The 18720-nt window shown below is 36.7% G+C and overlaps 1 protein-coding gene across 3 annotated transcripts in view; it reads left to right on the top strand.

Annotated features, from left to right (window-relative positions):
* Positions 1-18720, top strand: part of RAPGEF6 (Rap guanine nucleotide exchange factor 6) — a 206080-nt gene that overhangs the window by 50686 nt on the left and 136674 nt on the right. For all 3 annotated transcript variants that reach the window (XM_028527512.2, XM_036014843.1, XM_028527513.2), the window contains exon 6: positions 12899-13042. In XM_028527512.2, coding sequence (XP_028383313.1) covers positions 12899-13042 — 144 coding nt within the window. The remainder of the gene's footprint in view (positions 1-12898; positions 13043-18720) is intronic.

The following is an 18720-nucleotide window of genomic DNA, read 5'->3' as shown; positions in this document are numbered from 1 at the left end:
TGAGTCATCGTGTTGGGTTTCTTCTGATATATACCCAGAAGTGGAATCACTGGGTCAAAAGTCAGATCCATTTTTAATGTTTTGAGGTATCTGCATACTGCTTTCCACAGTGGCTGCACCAGTCTGCATTCCTATCAACAGTGCACAAGGGTTCCCCTTTCTCTGCATCCTTGCCAGTACTTGTTGCTTGTTGATTTATTAATGGTGGCCATTCTAACAGGTGTGAGGTCATACCTCACTGTGGTTATCATTTGTGTCTCTCTGACTACTAGTAATATTGAGCCTCTTTTCATATGTCTGTTGGCCATCTGTATGTCCTCTGTGAAAAAGTGTCTGTTCAGGTCCTTTGCCCCCTTTTTAATTGGATTGTTTGGGTTTTTTTGGTGTTGTGTTTTATAAGTTCTTCATAGATTTTGGATATTAACCCCTCACCTATGTTCTTCCATGCAGTGTGTTCTTTCATTTTGTTGATGGTTTCCTTTGCTGTGCAAAAACTTTTTAGTTTGATGTGGTCCCATCTATTTATTTTTTTTTTTTGTTTCCATTGGCTGAGGAGATATAGGAAAAATATATTGCTATTAGAAATATCTGAGATTTTATTGCTCATATTTTCTTCTAGGATTATTTGGTTTTGAGTATTACATTTAAGTCTTTGATCCATTTGAAGTATATTCTTGTGTGTGGCTTAAGGAGGTGGTCTGGTTTTAATTTTTTGCATATACCTGTCCAATTTCTCCAACATCATTTATTGAATAGGTTCTTGACTTCTCTGTCAAATATTAATTGACCATAAAGGCATGGGTTTATTTCTGAGCTTTCTCTTCTATTCCATATGTCTGTTCTTATGCCAGTACCACCCTGTTTTGATTACTGTGGCCTTGTAGTATAGTTTGATGTCAGATAGGATGATTCCTCCAACTTTGTTCTTTCTCAAGATTGCTGTGGCTCTTTGTGGTCTTTTGTGGTTCCATATAAAGTTTTGAAATATTTGTTCTAATTCTGTGAAATATGCTGTTGATAGGGATTGCTTTGGGTAGTATGGACATACTAATGATGCTAAGTCTTCCTATTCATGAATATGGTAAATACTTCCACTTGCTTGTATCTTCTTTAATTTCTTTTTCAGTGTCTTATAATTTTCCAGATACAGGTCTTTTACATTCATGGTTAAATTCATTCCTAGGTATTTTAGTTTGTTTTTTGATGCAGTTGTAATTGGGATTGTTTCCTAGTTTTCCTTTTAGTAGTTTCTTATTTGTGCATAAAAATGCAATTGAGCCATGAATGGTGTGGCTCAGTGGGTTGGGCATTGTTCAGAGAACTGAGAGGTCACTGGTTCAATTTCTGGTCAGGATACATGCCTGGGTTGTGGGCCACGTCCCCAATTGAGGACATGCAAGATGCAACCAATTGATGTTTCTCTCGCATATTGATGTTTCTTTCACTCTCTTACTCCTTTCCTAAAAATAAATAAAATCTTTAAAAAAAAAATACAGCTGACTTCTCAATAATGGTTTGTATCCTGCTTTTACTGAATTTGCCATATTTTTTTGCCATGTGTAAAGCCCACATTTTTGAGGGAAAAATAAGGAGTGCATTTATACCTGGGTAGTATTGATTTGTTACCACTACATAAAATTTCTTGTACCATAATATGTTAAAAAAATAAATGCTAAAGTTCCTTTATAATAAAAGAACATATCTAAATATGAATAAATTAAAAATTCAGTTAAAAAATTAAAGATTTTTTCCTGAAAGTCTGAGCCAAAAAGTTGGGTGCACATTATACTGGCAAAATATAGTATTTGTCAATCCTAGTCATTGTTTTTGGTGGAATCTTTAGGGTTCTCTATATACAGTATTACATCATTTGCAAATAATGACAGTTTTCTTCTTTCTGATTTCCATGCCTTTTATTTCTTCTTGTATGATTGCTGTGGCTACGACTCCCAGTACTATGTTGAATAAGAGTGGTGGAAGCAGACATCCTGTCTTGTTTCCTATGTTAAGGGAAATGCTTGTAATTTTTGCCCACTGAGTAGGATGCTGGCTGTGGGTTTGTCATAGTTGGCCTTTATTATGTTGAAGTATGTTCTCTCTGCACCCACTTTACTGAGTTTTTATAAATGAATAATTGATTTTATCAAGTGATTTTTCTGCATCTGTTGGTATGATCATGTGATTTTTTTAATCCTTTATTTTGTTTAACACGGTGTATCATGTTTATTGACTTTCAGATATTGTACCAACCTTGCATCCCGGGAGTAAATCCCACCTTGTCGTGATGTATATGATCTTTTTAATGTGTTGCTGGGTTTGGTTTGCTAATACTTTTTTGAGGATTTTAGCATCTATTTCCACTAGGGACATTGGCCTATAATTTTTTTCTTTGTAGTGTCTTTATCTGGTTTTGGAATTAGGATAATGTTGGTCTCGTAAACTGAGCATGGGAGTTTTCTCACCTTAAGTGTTTTTGGAATAGTTTGAGAAGGATAGGTGTTGGTGCTTCTCTGAATATTTTGTAGAATTTGCCTATGGGAGTTTTTGATTACTACTTCAGTTTCACTAATTGTAATCTGTCCATTTAGATTTTCAGATTCTTGCTGATTCCATTTTGGAAGATTTTATGTTTCTAGAAATTTATCTATTTCTTCCTGAATGTCCAATTTGTTGGCCTATAGTTGTTCGTAATATTTTCTTATAATCCCTTATTTCTGTGAAGTCAGTTGTTACTATTGTTTTCATATTTGATTTTCTTTATTTGGGTCCTGTTTTGATGAGGGTAGTTAAAGATTTGTCAATCTTGTTTATCTTTTCACAGATACGGCTCTTATTTTTATTGATTTTTGTATTTTTTAGCCTCTTTTGTTTCTTTCTGCTCTGATCTTTATTCTTTCTTCCTTTTACTCATTTTGGGCTTTGTTAGCTGTTCTATTTCTCATTCCTTTAAGTGTCAGGTTATATTGTTTATTTGGGATTTTTCTTGTTTCTGGTTTTCTTGTTTCTTAATGAGTGCCATGAATTTCCCCTTCAGAACTGCTCTAGCTGTGCTCTGTACATTTTGAGTTGTGCTCTCTTTTTCATTTGTTTCAAGGTACCTTGATTTATTCCTTGATCTCATTGTTAACCTAATGTGCGTCTTTCAGTTTTTTTCTTGTGTTTGATTTCTGGTTTCATACCATTATGGTTAGAAAAGATGCTTGGTATGATTTCTGTGTTCTTAAATTTATTGAGCATGTTCTGTGACCTAGCGCTTGGTGTATTTTAGAAGATGTTCCATGTGTGCTTGAAAAGCATGTATATTCTGCTGTATTGAGATGGAATGCTTTGGAGAGATTAGTCACACCCATCTGATCTAGTGTGTCATTTAAGGCTGCTGTCTCCTTGTTGATTTTCTGTCCGGAAGATCTATCCATTGATGCCATTGGAGTGTTAAAGTTCCATACCATGACTGTGTTGCTATTGATCTCTCTCTTTATGTCCATCAGTTTTTGCTTTATGTATTTAGGTGTTCCTATGTTGGGTGCATAAATGTTTACAAGAGTTGTGTCCTTCTATGTTGTGTTATTTCTATTATCATTAGCTCGTATTTCTCTTTGTCTCTTATTATAGCCTTTTCTGCAGTCTGTTTTGTCAGATATAAGTATTCTTATACCAGCTTTTTTTTTTATTTCCATTTGTATGAAATTTTTTTTTGCATGTCTTCTATTCTGTGTGCATATTTTTGCTCTTAGGCGGGTGTCTTGTAGACAGCACATATATTGGTCTTCTTTTCTTATCCATTCTGCTACCCTGTGCCTTTTGATTGGAGCGTTTAAATCATTAACATGTAAAGTGATTGTTACTAAGTAGGTATTTATTGCTATTTATTTTTTATACCTATGTTTCTCTTTGTAGGTTCTTTTTCTTAATGAAAACCCTTTAACATTTCTTGTGATACTGGTTTGATGGTAACAAACTCCTTTAGCCTTTTCTTGTCCTGGAAACTCTATATTTCTCCTTTAAATTTAAATGATAGCCTTGCTGGGTGAGTAGTCTTGATTGTTGCTTTTCATTACTTGGAATATTTTATGCCAGTTCCTTCTGACCGGAAATGTTTTTGTGGAGAAATCAGCTGACAGTCTAATGGGAGCTCCCTCTTTGTAACTGTCTTTCTCCTGCTGCTTTTAACATTCTGTCTCTGTCTTCAACTTTTGCCATTTTAACTGTGATGTGTCTTGGTGTGGGCCTTTTTGGGTTTGTATTATTTGGGACTCTTTTAGCTTCCTGGACTTGTGTGTCTTTTCTCTTCATCAGGCTAGGGAAGTTTTCAGTCATTATTTCTTGAAACAGGTTCTCAATACCTTCTTTCTCTTCCCCTTCCAGAACCTCTGTGATGCTGATATATTTACAAGTTGTTTATTATTTCATGGATGTTGGCATAAGACCCTTGGCCAGAAACAACAAACTTTATGACTCACCATTTAACAAGCAGAGTGATTAGCATATTTTCTTAGGTTTCTGTTTCTCCCTAAGTCCCTTGGAAGCCTTGCTAGATGACCTAGGTGGATACCAAACACATAGTAGGTTTGCATTGCAGCTAAGAAACACTGGGCTTGGGGGATATACTGGTTTTGTGTAAGGAAACCTGCTCTTGCTTCAGCAGGAACGTTATTACCTCTTCCTTCAGGATTGCTCATTACAAACATAACTGTGAGAAATGGCTAAGTGAATGAGTGGTTAGGACTTTATAATTTTGGCAAACTCAGCAAAATGTGTAAGAAGCACAAGAGACCCAAGACTGCCTTTCCCAACAGATAGTAAAAGGGTAATAAGAAAACAAGCTGGCAATAACAGGTATTGGCAATGGTGCAATGTAATGATTTTCAACTGCCATGCCACAAGAATTTTTTAAACATGTGATATCTGGTTATTTAGTCAGGGGCACTGACCTGTTTTCCCTTAGATTGTGAAAAAATGTGACAGTAGCCAACACAACAATAGCTGTTTGGTATAAATACCCTGTCTTGAACCATAAATATGTGGGTCATTTATTGATAATAGACTTGCATCTTATTTGTCATGCCACATAATAATATTGTGTCTGATTAATTCTTGCTACCAAAAATGCTTATATACAAATATAGGCACCTGATTTTTTAAAAAGTCACTTTGGCATAAAAAGGGAGGTAATTACTATTATTATTTTCTGTAAGTCAATCCATATTATAACCTACTTTTTGTCAGCTTGGCAAAAAAATGTTTTTTAGTGTGCTGCAGAATTTCAGTTATTAGTTTATGTGTGCCTTGAGATGAAAAGGGTTGAAAATCTCTAGCATAGAGAAATTAAAGCCCTCATACGCTGCTGGTCCAAATACAAAATAGAGTTACCATGTGAGCCGTCAGTGTCACTCCTAAATACATACCCAAGAGAAGTGAAACCATGTCAACATAAAGTCTTGTTCACTATTGTTCATAATATTCATAATAGCTGAAAAGTGGAAACAAATCAAATGTCCATCAACTTGATAAATGAACAAACAAAACATTATATGTCCATATGATAGAAAATTATCTGCAATAGGAATGAATCAAGTATTGATACATAGTATAATATAGATGAATTTTGAAAACATCATTCTAATAAAAAAGAAACCAGACAGAAAAAGCCGTGTATGGTATGATCCCATTGATATTTATATGAAATATCCAGAAGAAGGAAATCCATGAGACAAAAAATAGATGCTAATGGATATGGGTGTGTTTTGGGTTTTTTTTTGGCAGGGCATGATGAAAATGTTCTGAAATTAGGTAATGGTAATAGTTGTACAACTTTGCGTGAATACATCAAAACCCACTGAATTGTATACTTTAAAAGGGTGAATTAGCCCTGGCTGGTATGGCTCAGTGGATTCAGTACCGAACTGCGAACTTGGTTGCTGGTTCGCAGCTGGTTGAACCAGCAGTTGCTGGTTCAATTCCCAGTCAGCCCTTGCCTGGTTTGCAGGTGGTGCTGGAGAGGCAACCACACGTTAATGTTTGTCTCTCTCTTCCTCCCTCCCTTTCTCCCTCTCTAAAAGTAAACAAATACAATCTAAAAAAGGGAGAGGTATAAATTATATGGTATGTGAATTGTATCTCAATAAAAAATTGCTGTGAGAAAGAATACAGAGACTAAGGGCATTTGAAAATGTAGAAATGCAAAACAAAAGTACAGGTCTTCCTAGTTACAAAAAAAGAGAATCCTTTTATTTAAAAGCAAAGAATACACATTTCAAGGAGAATAAAGCAAAGTACACATAATCATAAAATGTATCACATAATTGAGGTAAATATTAGTCATACTATTAAGTGTGAATGGGCTCTGTCCACCTATTATAAGGAAAAGGCTATCGTCATTAGGAATCAATTTTTTTTCTAACATAAGAGTTACACAAATTTAAAGCTAGTAAGTAAAATCAGTCAAAAATTTGAATGATAAAAATGTCAGTATCAACATATGACTTTCTTTTTCTTAAAAATATTTCCCAAGTTTGTTCACTCTATGACAAGCGTTCCCCTGGGCTTTTTATCGCAAGAGCTTGGAAAAAGTGGCAACTAAGTAATTTCATTTATTTTTAGTGGTTAAAGAACCCAGATTTTTGTGAGTAAATACCATTCCCCCACTAAAAGAAAAGGAATCTCCATGAAATAAAAATGGCTGACATCATCACAGTGGAGTAGGTAATTATTTGACTTGGATTTCTTGTGGTAGAAAGCAAAGAAATACCAAAAACTATTGGGATTCTGTCAGAAGTTTATAGTTCTTTGGATGGGGTATCTGGAGTATCAAAAATATTGCTAAATTTTATCGGAAACTTTTTTCTGGGTTTATTACATTGATCTGTGTCTTTTTCTCTTTTGATCTCTTTGCGGAGGTCACAGTAAAAAAAATTACATCATAAGTCATGTGTATCCAAGAGATACATTATACATTCATTACTAGTATGTGCTGAAATGTGGTGGGGGGCGACATTAAAAACACTGTGAATTTGCATTTATTATATTTATGTAATAAAGTAGATGATTTTTTATTTTCAGGTACAGTCTAGAAATTATTAAAGAAATATGAAAACAAAGAATAAACATTTTTCTTTTCAAATAATGGAAACCTGGATATTGCTAAAAAACACAAAAAAACACATAAATAAAAATGTCTTTAACGTCAATTAATCAGAATCTTCAGTATTTGACTTTGCAAAACCGTTGTAAAGCCTTTGTAAACAATATTGCTAAGCTCAAGGCATAAATACTTTTCACAGCACTTGCAAAAATATTTTGATAAGCCATTCGAATAGCATTCACTGAATTTCTTCAGTGTTTCTTGGACTATCCAATAGATGTATTTTCCAGCCATTTCCAACAGTAAATGAGAAAAAAACCTGCAACACTAACTTCGGAGTTTGCAGTATCTCTCAAATACGATTTACTGTCGAATATCATACCCTTATGAAACATGTGTTATAACCAAACTGATGGCTTAAACGTTACAGCTTCACATTAGTCATGTGCAGACATGCAGCTGGTCATCACCTGGAACCTATGCACCTGGTATATATAACAGTGGTTAAGAAGGGAGTTTGTATCTCTCAAATCAGACATGACCTCCTCTAGGTTAATATAATTTACATTAATAGATCTTCTCATTTTAAACTACCCTTGCATGCCCAGTAAAACCCCACCCCCCTGCATTTCTGGGCCCACTTTGATAATAGAGTTTAGGGTTTTTGCATTTGTTATTTTTTATTGAGATGTACCTGTGATTTTAATTTCCAGCAGTCTTTTATCATATATTTGTATCAGGATACTATGCATCTTAATACTTGGGGACTGTTACCTTTCTTAACAGATTTGTGTAGGATTGGTTTTACGTTGTTTTAAACCTGGAATGCCTTCCACTTAACATTCCTTGTGATCACTGACAGGTTGAAGTAACTTTCTCCACATACGCTTTGTATTTGTTCTTTCATTTGTCTCTTGCTTTCTTTTATAGTAAGTACATTCCCTCCACACAACAGTCCCTTAGACACTATGTTTGGTCTATTCTTTCAGTGCTAGCTCTAGCTATTTTTATATGCCTACTTAAAAATAATCAAAGTTGCCCTGGCTGGTGTAGCTCAGTGGATTGAGCACGTGCTGCGAACCAAAATGTCGCAGGTTCGATTCCCAGTCAGGGCACATGCCTGGGTTGCAGGCTATGGCCCCCAGCAACCGCACATCGATGTTTCTCTCTCTCTCTCTCTCTCTCTCTCTCTTTCTCCCTCCCTTCCCTCTCTATAAACAAACAAACAAACAAACAAACAGATCTTTAAAAAAATAATCAAAGTTAATAAGTAGTGAACTTATACAAGTTTAATGCTGGTGACAGAATCCAAATGTAATTGCAGTTGTGTAGTGTTTTAGTTCTACTTACTGTCTGCCTTACTGTTTTGATTTATACAGTCATTCATGCAAATATTTAATAATATATTTAAGATTTTATTTTTGCTTTCAAATTTTTCTTGTATGTAAGACCTTATGTAATGTGCATGTGTTGTGTCTGAGATATACCCTTAAAATTTTTTTTATAAAGGTGTTTTGCTGGTAAATATCTCAGCTGGGTGTATTTTTTGCGTGTGTGCCTGAAAATGTCTTTACTTTGCATCCTTTCTGAGGATGGTTTTGCCATCAATGCAATTTTAGGAGGAGAATCTTTTTTCTTCAGCACACTCTACATTCTATTTGCTGGAATCCATTGTTTTTGAGACATCAGTGATTAATGTAATTGCCTTTCCTTTATAGCTGATGTGTATTTTTTCTGTGGCCTCATTAAAAGTCTTCTGTTTATCTTTATTGTGTGAATTTATAATTGTAGTTTCTAACTGTCCTGCTTTGGATTTGTTGGGCTGCTTTTGGCTTTTTTTTATTAATTAAAAAGTCATTTTCTCCTTGGTATATGTCTCATTTCTTTTTCTTCTTGAAATTTGTTTAGATACATGTTTAATCTTTTCACCTCACCTCTGTATCTCTTACAATTTCTGTCTTATTTTCATCTCTTCCTGACTTTGTGCCACATGCTGTGCGTGTTTGTATTTGAGACAGGATGTCTCTTGGAACTCTTGTCTTTCTTGTTACTGACTCCTTGCTAGCCTGGTGGTGGTGACCAGGGCGCTTGGGGAAGAAAAATTTTTTTCTGTCCTGGTCAGTCCTTAACCTACTTTGCTGCTGTTTATAATCTCTGGCTCATTTTCAAGTTTATTTTGTTTGAAAGTTTTTAAAATTATAGCTTTATATTTTCTGATATTTCCAGTATATTGGAATGCTTGCAAGTATGATTCTGCTGTGGTCTGATTTTGTCTGCTTATTATTGTTCATCGTGTCTTATTTGCTTACATGATTGGATTTTCTTGTGCTTAGGTGGGGTTTTTTGGTATTTTGTACATGAGTGTATATGTCTTGAACTTTAGGTGTGGGAATTTTTTGAGGTTTGGGTTGAAGTTGCATTTTTGCAAAGAGGTTTTAGATTTGTTTCTGTCAGTTGTATATGCACATATCAGTCCTGAACTACTTTAAATTTGCTTATGTGCTTAAGGTGTTGTGAATTCAAACAACAGACCTGCATGTGGGATAACTTATTTTGTTAATTCTCAGGAAATGTTTTTTTGTTTGGTTGCTTTTTTCCACTCCCTTCTCTCAGTGCCAAGCAAGTTTTCTTCCTGTCCCTGCAGGGTGGGCTTATGCAGTGCTCAGCCTTTACAGTGAGGGTGTGGCTGTTTGGGATGAGTTTTCTGAGTAAGTCTCCTGTTGGATTCCCCATCTTTGGTGGATTTTCTATTTTATTTCCTGTGTCTTGCTTCCTGTAACTCTCAAAAGTGGAAGGCCTAGTCTCAGAGAATAGAGAAATTGATAGATCAGAGGCTTTGTTGGTAGTCCACCTTCTGGTATTCTTGGTTTTACTTCATTCTTGATCTTTGGCTTTTTTTAACTTTGTGCCCTTTCAGTATGCATTTGCAAAGTTTTATTTTCTAAAAGTCTCACATTTTGTTTGTATTTAAAGGGAGCTTTGTTAAGGGCACTTAAACCTTTATACATTATTCAGTTTTTTTCATTTGATACTTTTCTCAAAATTGAGGCTTAAAAACTCCTTTCCTAAAATTCAGTTTACTACTACTATGCTTACTTTGAAAAGCCTTTATTGTTTAAATCTCTGCTTTTGCCTAATAAATGGTAGATATTAAAAGCTTTAAGAAACTTGCCATATTGGAATTTCACCTAAAGTAGATAATCTAGTTCATCCTTTGGGATAGGGCAGTATGAAGGAGATGAACTTATTTGTCACACCTGGGTTTTGACACATTACCCACTTATGTGAATTACTTAAGTTTCGTGAGATTCTGTAACATCTTTTAAAACTAGCTTGTAGTAAGGTCATTGTGAGCCTTGAATGATATAACTTAGAGTTTCTGGTAGATGGTCTAGAGTAGTGGTTCCAGAAATACCATGATTGTCCTTTTCATTTTTAGAAGAGAGAATTGAATTACAAGGAGGAAGTATGTATTTGCTGCCTACGCCAAATTCTGTAATTGTTCAGCCGAAAATCAATCCCCTGTCTCTTCTGGATTTTACCTTTCAGAAGAGCAGTGTTCGGTAACTTATTCTGTCTGCCTGTATATTTCTTGAATACCTTATACATATTTCCAAAGACCTAACATAATTGGGAGAGAAAATTAATAGAATTTAATGTAATACCCATAATGGCACATTTATTGAATGTTAAGTGAACAAAGATATGTACATAATACAGTTCCTGTCTTAGAGAGCTTGTTAGCTTTTTAGTGAGGTAGGCTTAGCTAATAATTACAGTCACTATGCTTAGCGCTGTAAAACAAGTAGCATCTTCCTGAGACAGAGGAGGGATTGTCTGAACTGGGTCATGAAGTATGGGTAAGATGCCAGCAGGTGGGCAAAGGAGGAATGGGCTTTTAGCCAGAAGTAACAGCAGGGTATGCAAAGGCCGGAAGGCTGTAGGGACCATGTCCCGTTTATGGGAGGTCTGGGTTGTGTACTCACAGTAAACCAGTCACGGTCTGAGGAAGGGAATGTCTGTGGTGGTTATGGATGAGAAGGCAGTTGAGACGTGTCTTAAATGATAGTGTTTCAACATGTAAAAATAGAATGGGTAGGATAAAACAAACTGAGGAAATAATTTACTTAGCAGAATAGTTACATTGACTTGGCCACTTGCTCTTCAACTCTCACACCTAAAACAGCAGCTTAGACATCAGTTCTTTCTGAGAAATCAGGGAATTTTGCATATCTCACTAGAGCTTTTATGTGAGAGGGTGTTTTTTTTTTGGTGGGGAGGAAGAAAGGGAGTGGTTTTTCCAGGCTTATGCATAAAGTGATAAAAATATTTTGGGGAGGGAGTATATGTGACTTTGAATATCCAGAGCAAAAGTTTAAATTTTATTTGGTAACCACTAGTGGTCCGTTGTAGCATTTGGAACACAAGACCTGCCATAGTGATGATTTATCTAGGCGATTTATCTGGCCATGCCAGATGGAATTCTAGAGGAACAGGTCTGAAGTGGCAGGATCACCTACTACTGTCTTTCAGGACTGAAGTGATTAACACTTGAGGAAGTGATAGTAATAATAAGAATAAAAGAAAGGACATTGTGAGGTTGATCTATACAAATAATTGACAAGTTCTGAAAAATGAGTGAAGATAAGGCCCTGGCCAGTGTGGTCAGTTGGTTGGAGCATCCTCCCGTGACCTGCAGGGTCGTCTGCTTGATTCACCGTCAGGGCACATGCCTAGATCGTGGAATCGGTGTCCAGTTGGTATGCGTACTAGAGGCAACCAATTGATGTTTCTCTCCCTCTCACTCTCTTCCCTTCCCCTCTCGCTAAAAATCAACTTAAAAAATTTTTTTAAGAATGGAAAAGATTGAAGATAAGGTTTGGAAGACAAGCAGGACTTGGAAATGTTGATGCAATTTCATACTTGGGTGACTAGGACATTTTTTATAGTAGCAAAAGATAACACATTAGTAGAAAAAGTAGTTGTAGGGGAAAACAAATAATTTGTTATTTATTGGGTGTGAAGTTAATTATAAGGTACACTTTGGAACATATCCTTTGTAAAAGTAAATTTTTAAAATTGTGGTTGGTCTGTAATTAGGTTGTGTGGCCTTGTGTTGGTAGCATAAGTTTTGAAGACGGGACTGTATTCCAAATCACCTTTAATGTGTATCACTGTCCTGAGACTGGAAAGTTATTAAATCTCTTTGAATTTTACTTAGTTCATCTATAAACGGCAGATAGTGAACTAATACCTGCTTGCAGGGCTGTTGTGTGAACTACATAGTATGATGTATGTGCATGCTGGCTCATTTTAAGCCTTCAGTAAATGTTAGTTTTCCCTTCTTCCTGAAATGATGCTAGCCTTATTCTTGGCAATTGCCATACATTAAGATGGACACCAAACACTAACACATTAATGTTCATAAAGTCATAGAAATCAAATCCTTGATTGTTTGCCAAATAAAATTTGCATATAATTAAGTAGTTTGTAACTAGACTGACAAAGAAGTTAAAATGATTGAATGTGTAGGTGTAGTTAACAGCCTTCATTTCTGGTAAGTGACTTTACTTAGAGGATATATGTTTATGTGAGCAAGAGTGACTATTTCCTGGAAGGAAACTGTGGTCTCTAGATCTTTATGATAACATCACCTTTAATCTTTCTGAGCTTATGAGCATTGTACAGACCGTTTTCTTGAGGCAGTTTCTTGCTAGGAGTGAATGAAGCCTCCTTATGAGCTTGTTAAGACTCCATAGACTGTCAGTAATATGGAAAAATTGGATATTTAATCAAGAATATGAACATGTGTTTCAGGTAGAGAATTCCAAAGATAATGAAGATAATATTCTCCAAAGAGAAATTCCGGCCAGACAGTCCCGCCGAAGGTTCCGGAAAATTAACCATAAAGGAGAGCGCCAAACCATTACTGATGATGTGGACACTAACAGCTACCTTTCGGTGAGTGCATTTAGGAACATTTCCTGGATCTTTCTTAATTTTCATATACTGAATCTTCATTTTACATATATTTTGGTAATATCAATACTTAGGACTCTACGTGTCAAATTTTGGGACTGGTAAATATAGCTACGTAAATTTTAAAAATACTTCTGCTTGGTTGAGTTGGATAGAAATACTCTTATCAGTGAGAGTTTAGTTTTGTTTGTTTTTTGTTGTTTTTTTGAGAGTTTTGTTTTTATTTTCCTATCAAATAATGTAAAAAATAATTCTTAGTGTATTTTTTTAGACATAAATGTAGATTTTCTTGCCTTTTTATTGCCCGAACAGAATATAGATTAGAGTCCTGAAAAGTCAGGTAATGGACTCACTGGGAGCTTTTTTTGTGATAATGCTATAAGGCATACTAAAGAAATAAAAATATATGAATTATGTCCTTCAGGTGTGGGACAGATAGGCATATAATGTATGTTGAAGAAACATGCAAGTGTTAAAGGTGTATTTCACATGGAAATATTGAAAATGACGCAGATGAGATAATTAACTTGTGTAACACCTGAAATATCATAAGCTTTTCAGAAGTCTTCAGTTTTGTAAATGTAGATAATTTCATTTTAGACTGAAAAATAGTTGAATAAAGAAGGATAATCTAAAAAACAATAAATCTACATTTATTTTATCAGTTTTCAAAGGAGTCATCCCCCTAAATATAAAAACAGTCTAGAGATTGATCACTGCAAAATTCTTCAGGATATATTTAGTTCCTTTTGTTGTCAGAAATAGAAATTTACTTATTCCAAGTTAGGAACAAAGAGGAATATTCATAAAGGGAGTAGTTTATACTGGAATAAGTGTTAAATTTAAGACAGCTCTAAGGATTTAGTCACATTTGCATAATTTCACTGATTTAGTACATTTTATTTCTGAACAATAAACAATTATCTTTTTTTATCATTGTTCAAGTACAGTTTTCTCCCTTTTACTCCCAATAAACAATTATCTGCATCCAGACAATACAGAATTCTTTTCCTATTCTTATGATTTAATATCTTTTTTATACTAAATTTTCCCATTGCTAATTAATTTAAACCAGCATGTTTTACCTTACTACATAAGTAATATGTGCCCATTTTTTAATATATTTTATTGATTATGCTATTACAGTTATCCCATTTCCCCCTTCACTCCCCCCCCCCCGCACATCCCCTCCCAACCACTTCCCCCCCTTTAGTTCATGTCCATGTGTCTTAAGTTCTTTAGCTTCTACATTCCTCATACTATTCTTGCCTTCCCCCTGTCTATTTTCTACCTACCATCTATGCTACTTATTCTCTGTACCTTTTCCCTCTCTCCTCCTCCTCCCACTCCCCTGTTGCTATCCCTCCATGTGATCTCCATTTCTGTGGTTCTGTTCCTGTTCTAGTTGTTTGCTTAGTTTGCTTTTGTTTTAGATGTGGTTGTTAATAAATGAGAGTTTGCTGTCTTTTTACTGTTCATATTTTTTATCTTTTTTTTCTTAGATAAGTCCCTTTAATGTTTCATATAATAAGGGCTTGGTGATGATGAACTCCTTTAACTTGACCTTATCTGAGAAGCACTTTATCTGCTCTTCCATGCTAAATGAAAGTTTTGCTGGATAGAGCAATCTTAGATGTAGGTCCTTGCCTTTCATGACTTGGAATACTTTCCAGCCCCTTCTTGCCTGCAAGGCCTCTTTTGAGAAAGCAGCTGACAGTCTAACGGGAACTCCTTTGTAGGTCACTGTCTCCTTATCTCTTGCTGCTTCTAGGATTCTCTCCTTCATTTTTACTTTGGCTAATGTAATGATGATGTGCCTTGGTGTGTCCCTTCTTGGGTCCAACTTCTTTGGGACTCTCTGAGCTTCCTGGACTTCCTGGAAGTCTACTTCCTTTGCCAGATTGGGGAAGTTCTCCTTTATTAGTTGTTCACATAAGTTTCCACTTGTTGCTCTTCCTCTTCTCCTTCTGGTAGCCCTGTGATTCGGATATTGGAACGTTTCAAGATGTCCTGGAGGTTCCTAAGCCTCTCCTTATTTTTTTGAATTCTTGTTTCTTCATTCTTCTCTGATTGTATGTTTTTTCTTCCTTCTAGTCCACTCCATTGATTTGAGACCCAGTTTTCTTTCCATAACTATTGGTTCCCTGTGCATTTTTCTTCATTTCACTTAGTGTAGCCTTTGTTTTTTTACGACCAAAATCAACCAATTCTGTGAGCATCCTGATCACCAGTGCTTTGAACTGTGCATCTGATAGGTTGGCTATCTCCTGGTCGCTTAAAAGTATTGGTTCTGAGGCTTTCATTTGTTATTTGTCATTTGTATATGTCATTTTGTTTGAGCCATTTTTCTTTTTCTTTTTTTTTTCTTTCTTTTTTTTTTTTTTTTGGTCTGGTCGTGCCTGTTATGTAGTGGGGGGTGGAGCCTTAGGTGTTCACCAGGGTGGGGCAACCCAGTTGCTGGGTTGTGACACTGTATGTGGGAGCAGGGTCACAGAGGGAACAATGGCGCTTGCTCCACTCTGTCGGATTTTCATCCCCTCTGTTGCTTCCCACAAGCAAATTGGGCCTTTCTGGTGCTGGTTCCCAGGTGGGTAGGCTTGTGTACGTTCTAGAACCCTATGGGTCTCTCCAACGAACTCTACTGTGAGTCTGGGAGTCTCTCCCGGCACCTCAACCTCCACAGGTGTTTTCAGTCAGTGCTTTTAGGCTTTATTTCCTGGCGCTGAGGCCCTGGGTTGTGCGGTCTGTCTCACTGCCCATTTTCACCTGGTTTATCTGCATGCGAATGTGTAACTGTGGACAGCCAGCTGCCTTGTGGGCCTCCCTGGGTCTGCGCATTGCCTCCCCATGCCCATGCCCAGGGTCTGCTAGCCACTGCTTTTTCCTGCCTCGACCCCTCTCTGCCGGCCGCCAACTCCACCCCTCTTACCAGTCTGGATGAATGGTTGTCAGGGCTTCTGTGCAGTTCAATTTTCTGTCTGTTCTGGTTGTTTTATTGTTTCTAAATTTTTGTTGTCCTTAATTTTGGTTGTGTGAGGAGGCATGGTGTGTCCACCTACACCTCCATCTTGGCCAGAAGTCCTCTATTTTAAATATGTCTAAATTTAAAAGTTGTTTAGTCTCACAACCCATTTATGTACCTGTTGTCTTAATGATGCCATAATAGTCCATTATAAAAATTGCCATAATTTATTCAGTTTTCAATATTAGATATTTACATTTCTTTGTGGTTATATATTTTTAACATATTTTATTGATTATGCTATTACAATTGTCCCATTTTTTTTTCTCCCCTTTATTTTCCTCTCCCATGCGCCTCCTCCCATCAGTATTCCTCCACCTTAGTTCATGTCCATGGGTTGTACATACAAGTTCTTTGGCTTTCTCATTTTCTATACTATTTTAACCTCCTCCTGTCTATTTCGTACCTACCATTTATGCTACTTACTCTGTGTACCTTTTCCCCATTCTCTCCCCATCTCTCCCTGCTGATAACCCTCCATGTGACCTCCATTTCTGTGATTCTGTTCCTATTCTACTTGTTTGCTTAGTTTGTTTTTGTTTTGTTTTTTTATGTTCAGTTGTTGATAGTTGTGAGTTTTTTGTCATTTTACTGCTCATATTTTTAATCATCACCTTTTTCTTAGATAAGTTCCTTTAATGTTTCATATAAGGGCTTGGTGATGATGAACTCCTTTAACTTGACCTTATCTGGGAAACACTTTTATCTGTCCTTCCATTCTAAATGATAGCTTCTCTGGATATAGTAATCTTGGATGTAGGTCCTTGCCTTTCATGACTTGGAATACTTCTTTCCAGCCCCTTCTTGCCTTCAAGGTCTCTTTTGAGAAAGCAACTGATACTGTTGTGGAAATGCCTTTGGAGGTAACTGTCTCCTTTTCTCTTACTCCTTTTAAGATTCTCTCTTTATTTTTAACCTTGGCTAATGTAATTATGATGTGCCTTGGTGTATCCCTTCTTGGGTCCAACTTCTTTGGGACTCTCTGAGCTTCCTAGACTTCCTGGAAGTCTATTTCCTTTGCCAGATTGGGGAAGTTCTCCTTTATTATTTGTTCGAATAAGTTTTCCACTTGTTGCTCTTTCTCTTCTCCTTCTGGTAGCCCTATGATTCGGATATTGGAGCGTTTCAAGATGTCCTGGAGGTTCCTAAGCCTCTCCTCATTTTTTTGAATTCTTGTTTCTTTATTCTGTTCTGATTGGATGTTTCCTTTTTCCTTCTGCTCCAAATCATTGATTTGAGTACTGGTTTCCTTCCCATCACTGTTGGTTCAGTGTATATTTTGCTTTTATTTCACTTTACATAGCCCTCACTACTTCCTCTATTTTGTGACCATACACAACTATTTCTGTGAGCCTCCTGATTACGTGTTTTGAACTCTGCATCTGATATGTCTTCATTGCTTAGTTGTGTTTTTGAAGCTTTGATCTGTTCTTTCATTTGGGCCATAATTTCTTTGTCTTGGTGCAGCTGTTACATAGTAAGGGGCAGAGTCTCAGGTATTCACCAGGGCAGGACCCACTTTGCTGCCTTGTGGCGCTGTCTGTGGGGGAGGGGTCTGAGAGGGAAAATGTTACTTGCTGAGCTCTCAGCTGGCTTTCAGTCACTTCTCCTACTTCCCACAAGCAAATTGGACCTTTCTGGTGCTGATTTCCATTAGATAGTTTTCTGTAGATTCTAGGACCCTGTGGTTCTCTCCAACAGACTCTCCTATGAAACTGGGAGTTTCTCCCACCACCACAATTCCCAAAGGTTTTTTCAGTCAGAAGTTTTGAGGCTTTATTTCCCTGTGCTGGAACTGTCAGTTGTGTGGTCTCTGTCGCTCCCCAGTTGTTTCTCCCGGTTTATCCGCAGGCAGATGTGGGACTGGCTGGTCTTCTGGCTGGTCCCTGCCCCATCCTCCAGCCACCACCTTGCTGTGCCTCCTCTACACCCCTCCTACCAATCTAGAGGAATGTTTCTTCTTTAACTCCTTAGTGGTTGGGCTTTCATACAATTCGATTTTCTGGCAGTTGCAGTTGTTTTCTGTTCTTATATTTTTTGTTGTTCTTTTGGTTGTGCGAGGAGGCAAAGTGTTATCTACCTATGCCTCCATCTTGGCCAGGAGTCTTCTCTTTGTGGTTATATATGCCCATATCTTGGTTTCTTTAGAAAAAATCTTAAGGAGTAGAATTGCTAAATCAAAATATCTCTGTGCTGTTTTGTTTTCCTTGTATGAGTTAGAGTGTACAGATTTTGTGTGTGTTTTGATTACTGGCTTATTCTAGTCCCCACTTGAGTGTTCTCTTCCCATGTTTTTTGATGTCTGAAAGTTGTCCTTTGAGGATATGCTGGTTTCCTGAGTGGCCAGGAAGAGCAGTAGTCAGTCACACTGCTTGGGATCCTGTCCATTTGATGGCTTTAAATAAAGACTGGCATTTTTGCATGCAAAGGTTTATATAGCAAGTTTTGGGTGCTTATCCTACTAAGTACCATCAGGAATTTGGCAGATAATGGGAGGAGAAGAACTAAGTTGATTCAAATTTAGATAAAACTGATTTCCCTAACCAGGAATCAAACCCGGAACCTTTTGGTGCACGGGAGGATGCTACAACCAGCTAAGCCAGCCATGCAGAGCAAGAGAACCATAATTTTAATGTGA

Source organism: Phyllostomus discolor, chromosome 13, assembly GCF_004126475.2.
Source record: "Phyllostomus discolor isolate MPI-MPIP mPhyDis1 chromosome 13, mPhyDis1.pri.v3, whole genome shotgun sequence".
In the NCBI taxonomy this organism is placed as follows: Eukaryota; Metazoa; Chordata; class Mammalia; order Chiroptera; family Phyllostomidae; genus Phyllostomus; species Phyllostomus discolor.
The sequence above is the reverse complement of the archived record's forward strand: the minus strand, read 5'-3'. Positions and strand labels throughout refer to the sequence as shown.